This window comes from Vicugna pacos, chromosome X (assembly GCF_048564905.1).
Source record: "Vicugna pacos chromosome X, VicPac4, whole genome shotgun sequence".
NCBI lineage: Eukaryota > Metazoa > Chordata > Mammalia > Artiodactyla > Camelidae > Vicugna > Vicugna pacos.
Window position 1 is genome coordinate 47,558,079 of NC_133023.1, and position 18,496 is coordinate 47,576,574.

General features: G+C 42.3%; 1 protein-coding gene across 1 annotated transcript in view; it reads left to right on the forward strand.

Annotated features, from left to right (window-relative positions):
* The window catches only part of LOC140691963 (uncharacterized), a 47,245-nt gene that overhangs the window by 26,075 nt on the left and 2,674 nt on the right, over positions 1 to 18,496 (forward strand). The window contains exon 6 of the mRNA XM_072956539.1: positions 16,550 to 16,625. Within this exon, the coding sequence (XP_072812640.1) occupies positions 16,550 to 16,625 (76 nt within the window). The remainder of the gene's footprint in view (positions 1 to 16,549; positions 16,626 to 18,496) is intronic.

The window sequence follows — 18,496 nt, forward strand, 5'->3', positions numbered from 1 at the left end:
GAGTGGACCTTTAAGGGTTTTCTATATATAGTAACATGTCATCAGCATATAATGACATTTTACCTCTTCTTTTCCAATTTGGATCCCTTTTATTTCTTTCTCTTGCCTGATTGCTGTGGCTAGGACTTCCAGGACTATATTGAATAGGAGTGGTGATAGTGGTCATCCTTGTCTTGTCCCAGATTTTAGTGGGAAACTTTTGAGTTTTTCACCATTGAGAACTATGCCAGCTATAGGTTTGTCATATTTAGCTTTTATTATGTTGAGATATGTTTCCTCTATACCCACTTTGGCGAGAGTTTTTATCATAAATTGGTGTTGAATTTTATCAAATGCTTTTTCTGCATCGATCGAGATGATCATGTGGTTTTTGTCCTTTCTCTTGTTGATGTGATGTATTACATTGATTGATTTGCATATGTTGAACCAGCCTTGTGTCCCTGGGATGAACCCCACTTGGTCATGATGTATAATCTTTTTTATGTGTTTTTGGATTGTATTTGCTAAAATTTTGGTGAGGATTTTGGCGTCTATGTTCATCAGTGATATGGGCCTATAATTCTCTTTTTTTGTAGTGTCTTTGCCTGGTTTTGGTATCAGGGTGTTGGTGGCTTCATAGAATGAGTTTGGGAGTATTCCCTCCTTTTCAATCGTCTGGAAGAGTTTGAGAAGGACTGGTATGAGTTCTTCTTTGTATGTTTGGTAGAATTCCCCGGTGAAACCATCCGGTCCTGGACTTTTATTTGTAGGGAAGTTTTTAATGGCTATTTCTATTTCCTTTCTTGTGATCGGATTGTTCAAGTGTTCAGTTTCTTCTTGATTCAGTTTTGGTGGACAGTATGTTTCCAGAAACTTGTTCATCTCCTCTAGGTTATCCAGTTTGTTTCCATATAGTTTTTCATAATATTCTCATATGATATTCTGTATTTCTATTTTGTTTGTTGTAATTTCTCCATTTTCCTTTCTTATTTTGCTAATTTGTGCTCTCTCTTTTTTCTTCTTTGTGAGTTTGGCCAGAGCTGTGTCGATTTTATTTACTTTTTCAAAAAACCAGCTTTTGGTTTGGTTGATTTTTTCTATGGTCTTGTTAATCTCTATCGTATTTAATTCCTCTCTGATCTTTATAATTTTCTTCCTTCTGCTGCTTTTTGGGGCTTTTTGTTCTTCTTTTTCTAATTGATTCTGGTGGTGGGTTATCTTATTTATTTGAGATTTTTCTTCTTTTTTAATTAAGGCCTGTATCGCTATAAACTTCCCTCTTAGCACTGCCTTTGCTGTGTCCCATAGGTTTTGAGTGGTTGTGCTTTCATTATCATTTGTCTCAAGGTATTTTTTAATTTCAGCTTTGATTTCCTCATTGATCCATTGTTTTTTCGATAACATATTGTTTAATCTCCATGCTTTTCTTTTTTTGTCCTTTGTTTCTCTGTTGTTGATTTCCAGTTTCATGGCATTGTGGTCAGTAAAGATGCTTGAGATAATTTCTATCTTCTTAAATTTGTTGAGGTTTCTTTTGTGTCCAAGTACATGATCGATCCGGGAAAATGTTCCATGTGCACTTGAAAAGAATGTATATTCTATTTTTGGGGGGTGTAAAGCTCTGAAATTATCCACCAAATCTAGTTTTTCTATTGTAGTATTTAATTTCTCTGTTGCCTTGTTTATTTTCTGTCTGGAAGATCTGTGTAGTGATGTTAATGCAGTGTTAAAATCTCCAACTATGATTGTATTCCCATCAATATCCCCCTTTATCTCTGTTAGTAATTCTTGTATGTACTTAGGTGCTCCTATATTGGGTGCATATATATTAACGAGTGTAATATCTTCATCTTGTATCACTCCTTTAATCATTATAAAATGTCCTTCTTTATCTTTCTTTATGGCCTTTGTTTTAAAGTCTATTTTGTCTGAAATCAGTACTGCAACACCTGCTTTTTTGGCTTTTCCATTTGCATGGAATATCCTTTTCCATCCTTTCACTCTCAATCTAAATGTGTCCTTCTCCCTAAAGTGGGTCTCTTGTATGCATCATATTGAAGGTTGTTGCTTTATTATCCACTCTGCCACTCTATGTCTTTTGGCTGGAGCATTTAGTCCATTAACATTTACAGTACTTAATGATAGATGTGTGTTTATTGCTATTTTGAACTTATCTTTGCAGTTGAATTGGTATATCCTCTTTGTTCCTTTCTTCTTCCTTTTGTGGTTTGGTAATTTTCCTTTGTATTATCATGGATTTTATTTAATTTTTGTGACTCCCTTGTAAATTTTTGACTTGTGGTTACCCTTTTTTCTAAATCTATTAACCTATACCCGTTTTTAATAAACTGATAATAACATGATCTCAAACCCATCCTACTGTTAAGAAAATTTAAAAAAGAAAGAAAAAAATTCTATATTTCCCTGCCTCCCTCTCCCACTCTCAGTGATTTGTATGTCTTCTTTTATAATTTCGTGTTTTCTTTATTTGTAATTCATGAGTTATCACCTTTCCAGTTGTACGTTTCTCATTTCTGTAGCATCCTGCTGCTTTTCTATTTGGAATAGCCCTTTCAATATTTCTTTTAGCATGGGTTTAGTGTTGCTAAACTCCTGCAGCTTTTTTTTGTCTGTGAAACTCTTTATTTCTCCTTCTATCCTAAAGGATAGCCTTACTGGATAAAGTATCCTAGGCTGCATCTTTTTTTCATTCAGGGCTTTGTATATATCTTGCCACTCCCTTCTGGCCTGTAGTGTTTGTGTAGAGAAATCAGCTGAGAGCCTTATGGGGGTTCCCTTGTAGTTCACTCTTTGCTTTTCTCTTGCTGCCTTTAGAATCATTTCTTTATCCTTGGCGTTGGCCATCTTGATTATGATATGTCTTGGTGTGGGTCTATTTGAGTTCTTCCTGTTTGGGACCCTCTGAGCTTCCTGTACTTGTATATCTGATTCCTTCTTTAAGTTTGGGAAGTTTTCAGTCATGATTTCTTCAAAAACCTTTTCAATTCCCTTTGATCCTTCTTCCCCTTCTGGGACCCCTATTATGTGAAGATTGGGACGCTTTATATTATCCCATAGGTCCCTTATGCTATTATCATTATTTTTTATTTGCTTATCTTGTAGTTCTTGTGAATGGGTGCTTTCTGTTGCCCTTTCTTCTAGATCACTAATTCGTTCCTCTGCATTAACTAGTCGGCTTTGCACAGCTGTTAGATCATTCCTCATCTCTGTCAGTGAGTTTTCCCATTTTGCTTGGCTCTTCTTTATAGCTTCAATTTCATTTTTGACATATTTTATTTCTCTAAGCATTATCTCTTTTAATTCCTTCAGCAATTTGATCACTCTTTTTTTGAAATCTTGATCTAGTAGGCTATCGATGTCTATTTCATTGAGCTTTCTTTCAGGGGATTCCTCTTGTTCTTTTAATTGGGAAAGGTTTCTCTGCTTCTTCGTCTTGCTCATACCTCTCTGGCACTGTGGTTTATGGAGTATCAGTTGTCTATTTTGGATCTTAAGGATTTTATCTATCTAATGCGTATTTAGGAATAGAACTTAGGAAAAAAAAAGAAAAAACAAAAAACAAAAAAAGAGAAAAAAATAAGAGAGAGAGAAAAAGAGTTTTAAAAGAAGGGAGAAAGAGGGTTTGAAAACAATGTATAATGAATAATAGAAGAGCGAGTTGAAGCAGAGTATTAATCAGGTGGAGACGTCCTTTTAAAACCTTTAAAAAAAAAAGGGGTGGGGAGATGAATATATGTGTTTGAAGCCTGTGTCTAATCAATAACAGGACATCAAAACCTAAGAGAAATAGAAATGAATTAAGAAGTAAAAATTAAGAGAGTAATTGAAAATAGAAGAGGTAAAAACAGATTAAAAAAACAAAAACAAAAACAGAAAACAAAAAAACAAAACAAAGCAAAACAGAAACCAAAAAAAAAAAAAAAGGGGGTTGTCGGTGTCGGTGTTCTCCTGGAGTCTGTGTGCTTTTAATGTGAAGTCCTTCTGTCTTCGTCCTGTTTTGGAAGCTCAGCTTGTTTTCATAGGCCCTCCGTTGGCGCCCTCTTCTGTGCTGCTCCCAGCACCTGTCGGCAAGCTGATCGCGCCTCCTCCTAACACGGGGTCAGATGCAGCTCTCCTCTGCTGCGGGCGGGCGGGTCACTGCCCCTCCGGATGCCGCAGTCAGATGTTGCAGACTGGCCAGGCAGGAGGGCGGGTCGCGCCCCTTCCCAGCACCTTGGTCGGGGTTGTGTTCCTGCCCGACAGGCGGGGGGCCGCTCTCCCCCTGCCCGCGTCGCCGGTAGCTCCGCTGCTCTGTGCGGCTGCGCGCTCTGCGCCGGCGCTCCGCCCTGGTCGCGCTCCGCCCCGTTCGGCACTCCGCCCTGGTCGCGCTCCGCGGGTGGGCTCGGGGAAGACCGAGGGGCAGCCTCGTCCCTGCGCCGAGCCAAGACCCAGCTGCTTGTTTGTCTTTGTGGAGCAAGTTCTCTGGGGGACCAGAATGGAAGGATCCTATCTGCCCCGGGCTGTAGGCCCGTCTCAGTCTGGCCCTTGAGGCTGCTAAGCCCTTTGGTGTGGACACAGGTTTCGCCTCTGCCCCCGCCTGGGTGCTCAGCGCTGGAGAATATGGCGGCTCTGCCGGGCCCCGCCCCTCTTCCCCTGAAAATTTCTGCGGGTTTTCAGAGATGGGGGTATGCACCCTTCCCCCGAGAGCACATCAACCTTGCTGTTTTATGGAGGGCCCAGGTTGTTCTGTCCTGTACACCTACGGCCACGGCGCCCAGCCCCTTGCAGTCCCCCGGAGCTGCCTCTGTGCAGCCGCCCCTGTCCTCCACCTGGCTTGTGCCGCCTGGCCCTGCCCGCTGCTTCCGGCCCGCGTCTCAGGCTGGATGTCGGGGGGACGCTCTGTGCCCGTTTAACTTAGTTCTGTCAGACAAGGGCTGCTCTGTACAGATCCGAGCCTTGGAGGCTCCCCCTCCTTCCCGCTGGCCTCTCAGTTGGAGAGGGGAGACCCAGCGAGCAAGCGCCAGGCCTCCTTTGCCGCTCCCTCCCCACGGGACCCGTCCCGTGCTGCTTTGCCTTTTGTTCTTTCTTTTTTCCTTTTCTCCTACCAGATTTTTGGCGTCTTTATCTTTTGAAGAGCGCGATGATCATTTGGAGTTCCGCAGGTGCTCTGGTTGGCTGAGTGGGTCTGTACATGTGGGTCTTGGTGTATTGTGGGAGAGGGTGACTTACAAGCGTCCTTCTACTCCGCCATCTTGCCCGGAAGTCTCAATTTTGCCTTCTAAGTTTCCTTGTCAGCATTTAGTTAGCCTCTGCTGGCCCCACTGCCTCAGGCAGTTGTAATGTTAAATACTCACTGCTGATTGTTTCCCACACACACTCTGGGGACTGGCTGTTTGCACAGCATGAGTTTGAGATAGGTCAAATTGTGACAGCTCTCTGGGGGCGGATTTTTTGGGTAAGTTCAAATCACTTCTGCCCCTACCTTGATTGTGAAACTGTTGCTTTTAAAGGCCACCATATAGGTGAGGATACGGGGATGGGGGTAGATCAAGATACAATGCCACAAAATTCACTATCATTATGGAAATTTAGCTGTTTTTTTTTCTCATATAAACACCCCCCGGATTGCTGGAAGCCTTGGTTTAATTTCCAGAGACTGCAGAGGTTAATTTTGACAAATTTTGCCATTGTCATTGCTTCATAGAGCCCTAAGTTTTCCATGATTTTTACTCAGATACTCTAGAAGTGTATCCCATTTGCATTTGTTTTTAACTGAGTTACTTGTAAGACTAACTAATTCTACAGCTCCAGCCCCATTCACATAAGAGTCCATCTGCATGGCTTCTCCTACAGGAAGCAGTGTGCAACCTGTTGTCAGTTTGTTGTTTTTCTTATTAAAATGCAGGGGTTTTTAAAAATATGCTCATGAATAGCCCTTTGTCATTTTTACACGTAACAAAACTTCCACTAGACTGTGGCTATTTTTTTCCCTCTCTTTTCTTTGCTTTAATGAAGTTCTCACTTTTAAGGATTTTCAGTACAGCAATATGTGGATGCTGATCACACGGTTGAGGCATTTAACTACTGTCTAAACCTCAGTCTTTGCTCTGATTCACTGTCTAGAGCATCTGAACACATCTACTGAACCCCATATACCAATGGATGCTGACAGCCCTAATTAAAAATATGCTTTTTAAGTAAAGCAAAAAATAATAGCTTTGACACTGGAAAAGACAAATCTCAAATTTCCTAGCTGATCTTGCTTTCTGTGATCATTAGCTACATCATGTTTATAGAGCCGACAGGCATATTGAGCTACTGATTTTATTTCATTGGATTTTAGAATGCAGAACACATTTCAGGCCCACTTATAGCACCATATGTGTATCTTTAAGGATATATACATATGATGATGTCTTTATTATAAGTGCCTTATTTTATTTTAAGTTCCAAATGCTGTGAACCTCATTAAGGAAACCTTGGAACTGCAGAACTGAAATTTTTTATACCACCATCATCCCGTAGCATCTCTTTTGCACTTAGATGTTCTGTGGCAGAGTATTTTTCTGCTCCCAAGAAATGATCAATGTTGAAGGGGAAGAAAAAAACCCTCCTCTAATAAATATATTCCAAATCACACACTTATCTGAACAATGGCCACCATTATAGTCCACACCAATCCATCTACTCACACTGACTCAGAGTCCTCAACAGAGACAATCCACCACTGAAGTCAGGGTTCTCAGCACACGTCCTATCCCCTCTCCATTCCTTGTTGATTCTGACCTACTTTTGTCCAACACGTCCTGCCAGGCTCTTCGCTTCCTGACTGCAGTTTTTAATTTTTACCTTTGGGTTCCAGGCTGCGCCTAGTGATTTCCAGAGAAACACCAGACACCTGGCTCATCAGGAGGGGTGGGAAGGATTTCAGGAAGCTGTTACCCTAACTCACTTGCAGATCAGTGAGTGGCTGTTGTGAGCATTCCTTCTAGATCTCTGACATGCCGGCTGCATCCACCCCAGCAAAATAACGTAGCTCCTCCAACTACCTCTGCCTCCATTCATCTGGGTTTCTGCTTTCAGTGACACTCAGATGCTGCTGATGGTCATTATATATATATATATATTTTTTTTTAATTGAAGTATAGTCAGTTACAATGTGTCAATTTCTAATGTACAGTACAATGTTCCAGTCATTCATATACACATATATATGTATGAATTCCTTTTCGTATTCTTTTTCATTAAAGGTTATTACAAGATATTAAATATAGTTCCCTGTGCTATACAGAAGAAATTTAGTTTTTTTAGCTATTTTTGTATATAGTAGTTTATATTTGCAAATCTCAATCTCTGATGGGCATTTTTAAAGCCACATCTGGAACCCTTGCTGCAGAAGAGTCTGAGGAATATATTTTCAACCTCATAGCCTTTTGGTTAGAAAGTTGGAATAAAGGCTGAGCTGGCTCACCTAACTTGTCTGCCTTTGTGAGTAAAGAGGTCTGGAGTTTCAAGGCCCAATGAAATGTCCCAGCCCTTCAGTAGCAAACTCTGAAAGCAACCAAAGTGCTCCCATCTACAAGAGCATGACTTGTCCTTAGACACTGCTGGACATAACCACCAATGCTGTCTAAGGCATCGTCTTCATCTGGTGCACACTTTCTTTAGATGTGTAATATCCTGATTAACAGGACAAGCTGGTTTGGATTCCCAAGGTCACAGGCAGCCTTCTGCCTGACTTTGGTGTATATGTGTTCATTGAAGAGTCCTCTCTCAGATCAGCTAGAGCTGCCTAGTGTGTGGTTTGCCAGAGAATGTGGGTGCAGTGCTCCCCACCAGAGTCCTACCAGTTGTTTTATTGCAGGAAGAGAGAGAGCAAAAGAGACAGAACAGGAAGTTCTTGTCCAGCCTCAAGCACAGTCACCCCCGCCCAGGGCTCTTGCTCTGGGACACAAAGAAGTCCAGGTCAGCAGCGATGTGGCCCCGGTGTACTCCAAAACATGGTTTGGTTGTACTGGGATATCTGTGTCTTTCATGGACCCTGCAAAGTTCTCGGCTTTGTGAAATGGGGAACTAAGGAACTCCTACCCATGCCTGTAGCTCCCAGGGTTTGTACCCTTATGGGTTTTGAGGATTTACTGGCAACTCATTCTCTTTCACCAGGTCATTTCTCGGTTACACGGCAGTCCTGTGACTCCCTTATCAGAACTACTCCTTAAGTTCAGGATTTAGTGAAAGGTGCCATTTTACCCTGTAAGTTCATGTTCAGGAAGGGGGAGGAAGACAGCACAGATCAGAATTGCTGTTCTGCTTTTTCTTGTTGTTGTTTTCATAAGCCATCTCCTGTTGTCGAATAGACACTGAGCAAATGAATGACTGTTACACTCCCATTTGATCGATGAGGAAAATGCCACTCAGGGAGAGGAGGCAAATTTCCTGAGGTTCCAAAGACAAAAAGGGATGAGCACAGAATAAGATCTCTGCAAATTTCTTGGCTGTCATTAGCCTTTAGGTCAGTGACAGAGTGCCGTGTGTAGTAGTAAAGTTGTAGCGTGCTTTTAGAAGGGTGCAGATGTTCTTGTTTTTGTTGATACAATCACATTGTTTTGTCTGGGACTCTGAAAAAGAGAAATGGGTTAGAAAATGTTGGCTTCTCATCCTTGGTCCTTCCTCACCCTCACAGATATGGACCCTTCCATCTGTAGCAGGAATAAGACAGCCCCAGCCTTCCCGTCTCATGAGATCAGTACTCATTCATTTCATTCCTGCCCACCTGTAGGTGATAAAGCACAGCATGATTTTCATGTCCTGCTTCATTGATTCTTGTGAAATTAGGTGTTTAAGATAGAAACTCATGAAAGGAAGATGATTTTTAATATAAAGTGCAGCAGTTTTCTTAGCAGAGAAGGAAATTGAGGATTTTCTTCATTGAAAATCAAGAGAGATTTCAAGAGCATCTGTATTTCTCATGCGTAGATTAAAATGACAAAATTTAGAGGGATTACAGAAACACAAGGAAGATACCAGAAGTGTCTTTAAAGAGCTTTTCTAAGCCTGGGCATGTAAAGAGACTGTTATTTGACAGAGACCCTCTCCTCACCCATAGTCCCTCTCCTTAGGTTGGAAAGGGCCAGCGTTTCCCCTGTGTGCAGTCCTGGTGCTTCAAGTGAGTTGTGGCATAGGGCGGTGCCCATGGTGCTGCCTTCAGTTTGTCCATTCTAAGTAACCCCTGGCAGTCAAAGGGCGTGTGTTTTGCAACGGCATGAACCAGCCGCCATGCTCTCCGAGGTGTTTGCTCATCTCAGCCCATCCCGGCTCAGGTGATGGCAGAGCAGATAGTGGTGGCCAGAGGTCAGCCATGAATAGCAGGGAGCAACTGGAGTCAGCTGGGACCCAAGTGGCTAGGAGTTGCAGGTGGAATTCCCAGGACTTCCCACAGCTCATTCATTCAGCTAATAGTTCTCCAGCACCTGTGATGTGCTGGTGCTTCCGTTGTGAACAGAACCAAATCCCTGTCCTCATGAAGGTGACGTTCTAGTGGACATGAGAAATGATACACGCAGAAGCAGACCCAGGTCAGGACACATGAGTGCTGTCTACTTTGAAGTGCACAAGGTGAGATCCTTTGGGAAGGAATGTATGATACAGGAAAATGTGGGGGAGAGGATGGCCGTAGCCCAGGTCTTATTTGGGTCCCTGGGATGCACCTCGTGAAGTGTGGGTCCTTGGTTTGCACAGGAACAAATTCAAGAGAGAGCCACATTTCAGTAAATGTAGATTTATTCGAAAAGATATATACTCCGTAGACAGAGTGGGCTGTTTCAGAAGGCAAGAGAAAGGCCATGAGGCGTGGGGGTTGGGTGCTCCAGTTTAAAGTAAAAGTAGATACACACTCCACAGACAGAGTGTGGGCTGTCTCCCTCAGCAGAGAGAGCAGCCACGAGTTGTGGGGTTGTTAGTTTTTATGCGCTCAGTATCTTCATATGCTAATAAGTGGGAGGAATATTCCAACCGCTTTGGGGAAGGTGTTGGGATTCCCAGAAATTGGGCCACCACTCACCCTTTGACCTTTTATGGTCAGCCTTGAACCTGTCCTGGCACCTGTGGGAGTGCCATTAAGCATCCTGCTGTATTTCGGTGAGTGTGTATTGAAGCTCAAGATCTACTGGGAGTTGACTTTCCCACCGCCTTGTTGCTAATGGCTGTGCCATTGTTTTAATGGCTGTGCCCGGCCACCTTCCCTCCTGTCTCATGAAGGAGCTCTGGACTGATTGCACAGTTGCAGAGCAGGGGACAGAGTGGAAAGAACTTCATAAGTGGATGGTGGAAGGCAGTGTTGGCAGAAGAATTCTCAAGTCAATTACAAAGTAAGGGTTTTCTGTTTGCCGGGGGTACCTGGTGTCACATTAGGGAACTGTGAGCCTTGGGTACTTCAGTGAGTGGGTGGCTCACTGTGTACACTGTGTTGCTTCTTAGGCGGCCCGAGGACAGTTGGCTTATAGGTGACCCATTCATTCAAGCAGGGGTCTCTTTGGGGATTTTCTGCATGTGAGGCTAACATGGGTCACATGGGGGGCAGGACCGGCCAGTCAAAGCTTGGTCCACAGTCACCTAGTGCCCTCAAGGCTTTCATCCCATGGATGCGTCACCTCCCCCTGGATGGGGATAAGGGCACAAGTGGTAGGGCAGCTTCTCAGTGGTGGAGGCATTGCTCTCCAGACCCAACACTCAAGAGCATGGACCCCTGGTGTTGGCCACAGTCTTGGCTAGATCAGGCTGTTGGGTAGCTGAGCTCATGAGATGTGGGTGCCATGCTTCCATTCTCACCAAGAGCTCTACTTTTGAAAGTTCTGGTCAGACAGCCACAAATACTCCCTAGCCCATAAACAAAGAACAGTCTCTTTCACTTGGGGAAGGGCACACAGAAGGAGAACGGATCATCCCGAGAGCAGCAGAGGCCAAATCAGTCCTGCCATCAGGGGTCTGATGGACGAGCCAGCTCAGTTCCTCTTACTAGTTGTTTACTTGGAGTATCTGGGGTATTTCGGTGACCTGCAAGTGTCAGGAAATAGTACACGAGGGCTTTGTATATTTTCTGGTCCGGTGTTAACTCACCCCATTGTAGCTGTCATGCAAGGAAACAAAACTTGGTGGACAACAGGCCAGGGCCTCTGCTCTCTGGTGGAGCCAGGAGATTACGGTGTTAAGTATGACTGCGAGGGCATCATATCTATGTTGAGAGGCCAGATGGCCTTACATAACTCTCATGCTGGATGTCTAAGCTGCAGAGGGAAACTGGATTCCATCCAGCTCTCCAGCCAAGGAGGAGATCAGACTTGACCTCCCCCGCCAACTGTGAGCTCTTTGCCTCCATTCACAGCAGCATCTATAGGAAAAAGCTGGGCTGCCACCTGCATTTCCGTGTAAACATCCGAGCAGCCACAGCAATGGCCTCGTGAGGGTTGGTGTGCCCAAGGAAGCGGTGTGTGGGACGGAGGAAGTAGTGCCGGGATCAGACACCGGGCGGGCAGGCAGGTAGTGACGACATCTGTGCAGCACAGGCGCCATGGAACTGAGCCAAAGGGAGGCGGGTTTTTGAGCAGGGAGCCTGGGCAGTGCCGTGTTGTTCGTAAGAAGATCCTGGGCTCTGGATCCACGAAGACGTTGGCTTGATTCCTGACCCCAACCCTCACCTTGGGCAAATGTTTGAAGCCTTCTGTGCCTCTGTTTCTTGGTGTCCCAATTGGGGACAATGGGAGCAATTACCTCTGAGACTCAGGAGGGACTTTATAGATGTCGTTTCATTACGCTCACAGCAGCCCACGAGCACGGTTCTAGGTCCCCCAGTTTACACGTGGCAGACGGGTAACCTTTTAATCAGTAATCACGCAGCTAAGAATGGTCATAATCAGCATTTGAATTTGATCCCTGTGTCCAGATTATTTCTATTCTCACCCAGTATTACTGGAAAACAAGTAAACTCAGAACAAACACTGCTGGGAAGTGGGTGCTTGAAACATGTTTGTCATTGGGCAGTGCTGAGTTCACGTTCCTCACAGCCCGTCTGAGGCTCCCTACGTCTCCGACTGCCCCTAGTGGGGTCTGCAGGGCTCTGGGCAGCTTCTCCTTGATCTCTACCCCAAGGCTCTCTGCTCTCTAGAGGTTGATACTCAAACCTGACTGCTCAGTAGAGCTAATGTCTAAAAACAAAAAAAAGGTTGGGAGGGTACGGCTCAGTGGTAGAGCATGTTCTTAGCATGCAAGAGGTCCTGGGTTCAATTCCCAGTATCTCCATTAAAATAAATAAAGCTAACTACCCCCCCAAAAAAGGAAAGAAGTATTTAAAAAACAATAAACAGTACAAAGGCCCCACTCCAGGCTGGGGCGCACTATGTTTTAAAGGCTCCCAGATGCTTCCCATGTGCAGGAGGGTGAAAGCTACCCCTCTACACCTCTTCTCGTGAGCTTGTCAACTCACACCCATTAGCCTCTTGAAACAGGAAAAGTACTTGTCTCAGCGTAGAACTTTCTCCTGATTTCTAGACTTTTATTTGCCTACTGGACATCTCTCCTGGAGCCTACAGACACCCAGCCAGAACTGAATCAGTTGTCTCCTCTCACGACTTGCTCCTCTTCCTGCCCTTCTTATTTCAGGGGATGGCACTATAATTTAGGACACTGCCAAAGCCAGAAAGCTGGCCGTCATCTTTGACCTCTTCCTGCCCTTCCATCACACCTGTGGCCAATCCGTCCACCTGCTGAAATGTTTTCTTCTCTCTCCTCCTGGCGGGGCCTCAGCAGGCCTTCACATGAATCTTCCAGTAGGTCTCCCTGCCTCTATCTTGTCTCTTTCTAGATCACTTTGCATGTCCCCTCTACCTCGGAGGCACACAGAGTCCTTTGTGATGTGTAGCTGTGATCTCTCCACCTGGTTGCTTCACCTGCCTCCCACACCCTGTACTCACTTCTAGACTATTTGCAGTTCCTGGAAGAGACCTGGCTCTCTTTGGCCTCCCTCCTTTGCATGTGCAGCTCCCCAGGTAGAAATGTCCATAACATTATACCTTCACCTGATCACTTCTAGGGCATCTCAGAACTCACCACAGTGGCTCCCTCCTCTGGGACAGCCCTGACTGCAGTTCTGGCTCTCTGCCCCGAGCACCCTCTGCTGACTGTTATCCAAGCCCCCTTAACACGCCTCCTCAGCCATCATTTCACGATGAGTCCTGTGCACCTAGGAGCTCCCGGAAGCAGGGACTGTGTCTTTTGTCTCTTTATTCTCAGAGCATGGTAGAGACTCAGGTATAACGGTGGAGGGAATAGTGGTTATTCTGGAATTTCTCTAGAGTTGGGGCCTAGGGTTAACAGTCTGGTTGGAAGAAGGGCTTAGGGTATTTACCCTGAAGCCACATTTTCAATTAACATTTCATGTTGTTTTTGTCTACTATTTCAAGTTACAAGTCTTAAAACAGAATGACGATTTCTAAAAATTACTTTACTGAAGATTGAGGAAAATGGCAGTTTTCCATATTTAAGAATATTATCTTAATTTTGTGTGACTGGGGTGGTGGAAAATAGAAATGCAGGGGCTACTAAAGCATTCTCATCCCCTTCCCCACCCTCAGGTCCTTCGGACAGAAGAGACAGAGGGATGTGAGGAGAAGGCTTGGAGGGTGGACCGTGCACTGCTTTTAAATTATGACAGTTACTTCTGCTTTTATTAACTTTCTTTTTTAATGGAGGTACTGGGGCTTGAACCCAGGACCTTGTACATGCTAAGCACGTGCTCTACCACTGAGCTATACCCACTCTTCCCCCTGATATTTGTGTTTTTAGTAGGCATAATATGCTGGTAGCAGGTACTTTAGCATCAGACACAGTAACCTGCCTCTGACCATCACGTTAATACCTTTCCCCTGAGCTAGAGAACTACATAGTCTGTTTTCACAAGTTCAATAAGTTATCTAAATTTTCTTTTTTCTTAAAAAAAGGCATTAACTCATGTTTCTCTTCAGTATCGCCTATAAATAAAATGTGGTTTTGTTAATCATTTACCAAAGTGTTAAGTGTAATAAATATTAAGTACAGATTTCTGAAGCATCAGTTATCACTGGAGATCCACATTCTGCTGTTCTCTCTCTCTGTTCGTCACCTTACTTCTGGAGTTCTGGAAGCGGCGCCAGGCAGAACTTGGGTAAGAATGGGACATGGTTGAGCAGGAAGAACAAGCCCTTCCAGAATAGGAGGCACGGTGACCACACGTGGAGATAGATGAGATTACCCAGGAAATGCGGGCGCTGTTTAGATGCACTTTAGTCTGTTGACTTCTGGACTTGTCAGCCTTGGCTTCATGTTGGAATCATCAGGGGACCTCAAAAAATGTTGGTGCCTGGATTCCATCACTGCAAACTCTGATGGCACTTAGTGGCCTGGGGTGCATTCTGGCATAGGGAAGTTTTTAAAGCTCCTCTGGTTATTCTAATGTGCAGCCAAGGTGAAGGAGCACTGCTTGGAATGGTGGACACAGAAGAGAAGTGTGGTCCTTCATTCATAATAACAGTAAAAATGGGGAAATGAAAAAGACTGGTATAAACGTATAAGAAAAGAGGCATTGATTTTTATCCTTTCAAAACACCAATAAAAAAATGCAAAATAAAAATTAGCTGCTATGGCATGAATGTAGAAGGAAAGACACATTGGTTTTTATAGTTGACTCCCATTTTTTCACATGTGCATTCATTATTGCGGCCTCCTTTTCATCATAGACTAGGTGCCCCTTTGCCTTGAACTAAGTCCCAGTCACTGCTCCCCCTCCCGTTTGGGATGTGCACAAAGCAGCGTGGCTCTCATCCTAAAGTCAGAGAAGGGTAGGAGAAGCAGGGAAACCTTTGTTGATGTGCCATCAGTGTTTGAGCAGTGTTTGAGCTAGGCATTTTCTATAATTGGAAATGTAAATTTATTGCTGCCACTCCTGCTGCAAAATTAAAAAAATAAAACTATACATCTTTGTATTAACATTCCAGAGCTATGAAAAGATGGTTTTTTGAGTCATCTGTATTATTGCTTCTTTCCATCAGCTGAGATAATTTAGAGCTGATGGTACTTGCAGTCAGCAGCAGCAGGACAGTAGGTTGTGAGCATGAATAACACTTGGAAAGAAAATGCTTTTACTAGGAGCATCTGAAAATGTCTCCAACTATAGATTTTATAAATTGAATCACAGATCTACAGAATGTTGGCACTGAAAAGGTCTGGAGGGAGCAGGTCAAACTCCTCTGTTTATAAATGGAAAAAAATGAAGTTCAGCTACCAATAGAAAATGACATTTGTCTTTTACAATGTAATAAGCTTCTAATAATCCCCATTATGAATAGTTCTCATTGTTTACAACTGAAGTTGGGCGTAAAAGCATATGTTGGTAAAAGACTGTACATTCAGAAATGAAAGCTGAAACTTAGACAAAATTAGATGTTCATAATGTTTTTGAGTCCTGAAAAACAAAAACTTACATTGGCAGCATACAAAAAATACTGAAGAAAAGTATTTTGGTCATTTAAACTGCCAATTTTAAATTTAAAATTGCCAACTAATAAGTTTAAATTTTCATTGGAACATGCATGTTGAAAAATTGAAGATGAAGACTCATTTCATTTTATCGTTCTTCCTTATTTAAAAAATTGTTTAATCTTTTTTTAGTTATTTAATTGAAACATTTTACTTTAATTGCGAATGCATGCTCCATTGTTTAGAGCGGCCAGCGTTGTGGTAGTGAGACCTTGGGAATGAAGTTGCCTAAATACATATTTGAACAGAGTAGCTTGCTTCCTGGTAATCTTGGACAACTTAAATTCTCTGTGCCATAGTTTCCGATAAAATAAAATAAGAGAGTTGCTTCCTCATGACTGTGGTAAGGACAGGTCGAATTAATGTTCAGAATCTACTTGAAAGACTTCCAGGCACAGAGGAAGGGCCATGTACTTAGTTACAGCTATTATTATTCTATATCTGGTTTTATAATCCAGGTAAATCTTGAGTCTTACTGATTTCATCTCTAAAAAAAAATCTAATTATAACCTCTAAAAGGAAAACTCTAAAACTTCATAGTTGAAGCTAATTAACGCATAAAATTCAAACAAGAAACACACAGCGGAGACCAGTTAACTGCAGACACCTGTGAAAGTTCCTGTCCTGCACGGACTCTAAGCTGTCACTACAGTCACTTCTGAAATCAAAGGCAAGCTAAGGAATAGAGCTTTAAAGCTTGGCCTTGTCAGGTATCCAGACGCCTAAGCCCAGACCGTGGCAGGGAAACAGTTTATTGTTCACATGTGCATTTCCAACAAATACTATTAAAATGAACACTGTATGTATTTTGTTGTGTGTTTTACATCGATAACAGAAAAGAAAAGAAAAAAAAAAAGGAAAAAAACCCCATGCAGTTACAAATAAGGAGGCTGTGTCTGAAAATTATTATTTTTTTAAATTATGTTTAGGATTTAGTGACCAGTTAAGAGAAAAATCATTTCATTGGTGTAATCCCTTGATTGACTAAACTTGTTTTTTTAATTAGGAAGAAGAGCGTGTTTCCTTTACCACCTGGGGAAAGTGGGTACCTATAACCCTTTGTGCAAGTGCTCTTTTTCTGGGTAAGAACCTGCCACAGACTTTTTGAAATCTAATGTGAAATGCTGAGAAAACTGAAAATCAAGCTGGGAACTATGTAGTCTCGTAGAGAAAACTTTTACCAGAGAACATCTGAGCCTACACAGGGCGCCACTCTGGAGGTTCCACAGTCTCTTCTGCTCACAGTGCTTCCCCCAATTCTTTTCATCTCATTTGTTAAAATCAGATCAGTGGTTTAGGATTCTCCAGGGTCTGATTAAGAGACCAGATGGAGGTATTAAAAATTCTAAAATTTTCCAATAATAACAACCAAGGTAAAATGTCTAAGAATAGCCTAACAAAAGGATAGTAGGAACTAACAACAAAAATAATAAGAACTACTGAAAGATATAAAAGATGCTTTAATCACATGATTTTAGATTAAAAGATCATATCTCCAAAATATCAGAAGTTATAAAATTGATTTGGGATTTATTGTGAATAAAATCATATTAGTAATATAATAATTAATAAGATAATGAGAGTTTTACTAGTTCAAGAATAGCCAGATTAGAAAATAGGACAGGAAGTCCAGATATGGGCCCTGATATCAATAATAATTTAATATAAGAGATGGAAGGCATGACAAATCAGGGAGATAAATAAAAGATATTCAGTAAATGGAACACTTGTTAGCTACTTGGGGGGAAAAGAAAAGATTGAAATCATACAGTGAACCATATATTGTGATAAAGTCCAGAAACATTTAAAAAAGTTACACAATTAGAAAAAAACTAGAAATAAATATGGATGAATATACAACCTCTAGATGAACAGTAAGTTTCAGAGGAAAATATATAAAGATTTCCATGCATCGGAAGCATCCTAATTTTAAACGAAACACCAGAGGATGTTATTTGTTTCCAAATCTGACAAGGGGCTAATTCCTTCAATACATAGAGAGTTCAGATCACTTCAAAGGTAACATCAAAAAATCTCAGGAGCGTAGAAGGCAGAGAAGATGAACACACATTCACAAAGGAAAAAATAGATGTCACACTCCAATGGTAATTCAGTCAGTGCACATCAAAATGAAGTAGTTTTCCACCTCTTGAGTGACACAGTTCTGTTTATGAGGATGAAGTGCCAGTGATCACCAATCCCATGCCTAGGTTACTGGATATTTTTTGTGAAGTATGGTTGATTTACAATGCTGTGTTAATTTCTGGTGTACTCCTCAAGTCTTCTTAGATAGCAGTCTGGCAGTTCATATCAAGAGTCAAAAATATTCATAGGCTTTAATCCACTCATTCAGCTTTGAAAAACTTTTAATCAGGAAGTATTTCAAAAAGTCAGGGAAATGTCAGTATGGATGCAAGTCACAGACATAGTTTTCTATGTAGATATATATAAAATCTCAGCCAAAATATTCTTCCACCCTTCACATAGTAGAATATTATGCAGCCATGAAAAAGTGTGTCCATGAGAATATTTTATGACATGTCAAAGTGTTGTGCTTATGATAGGCTTGAGAATAAAATTAATATATAAAATGATTTGTAATATACAAACAATGCACCATTCTGAAGGAATTATGTCTATAGGTAGAAGCATTTTTCTTATTTTAGTGTTTATTCATTTTCAGAGTTGGAGTCGTTTGATAGTAGGTGACAAAATCAATCTCCAATGTGTTTAAACAACAACCAAAGAATGGGGATGCATGGGATTTATTGGTTCCTGTAAATGAAAACCTCAGGTCTGAGGTCTGGCTTCAGTCAAGGAGAGATACTGTAGCCCAGATGATGTCAAGGGCTGGTTTTGTCCTGTCTTCATTCTGTGTCCAAAGATGTCTCAGCATGCTGCTTCTAGGCACTCAGCATCCCAGATCACACATCCATCCAAACCAAGAGAGGTC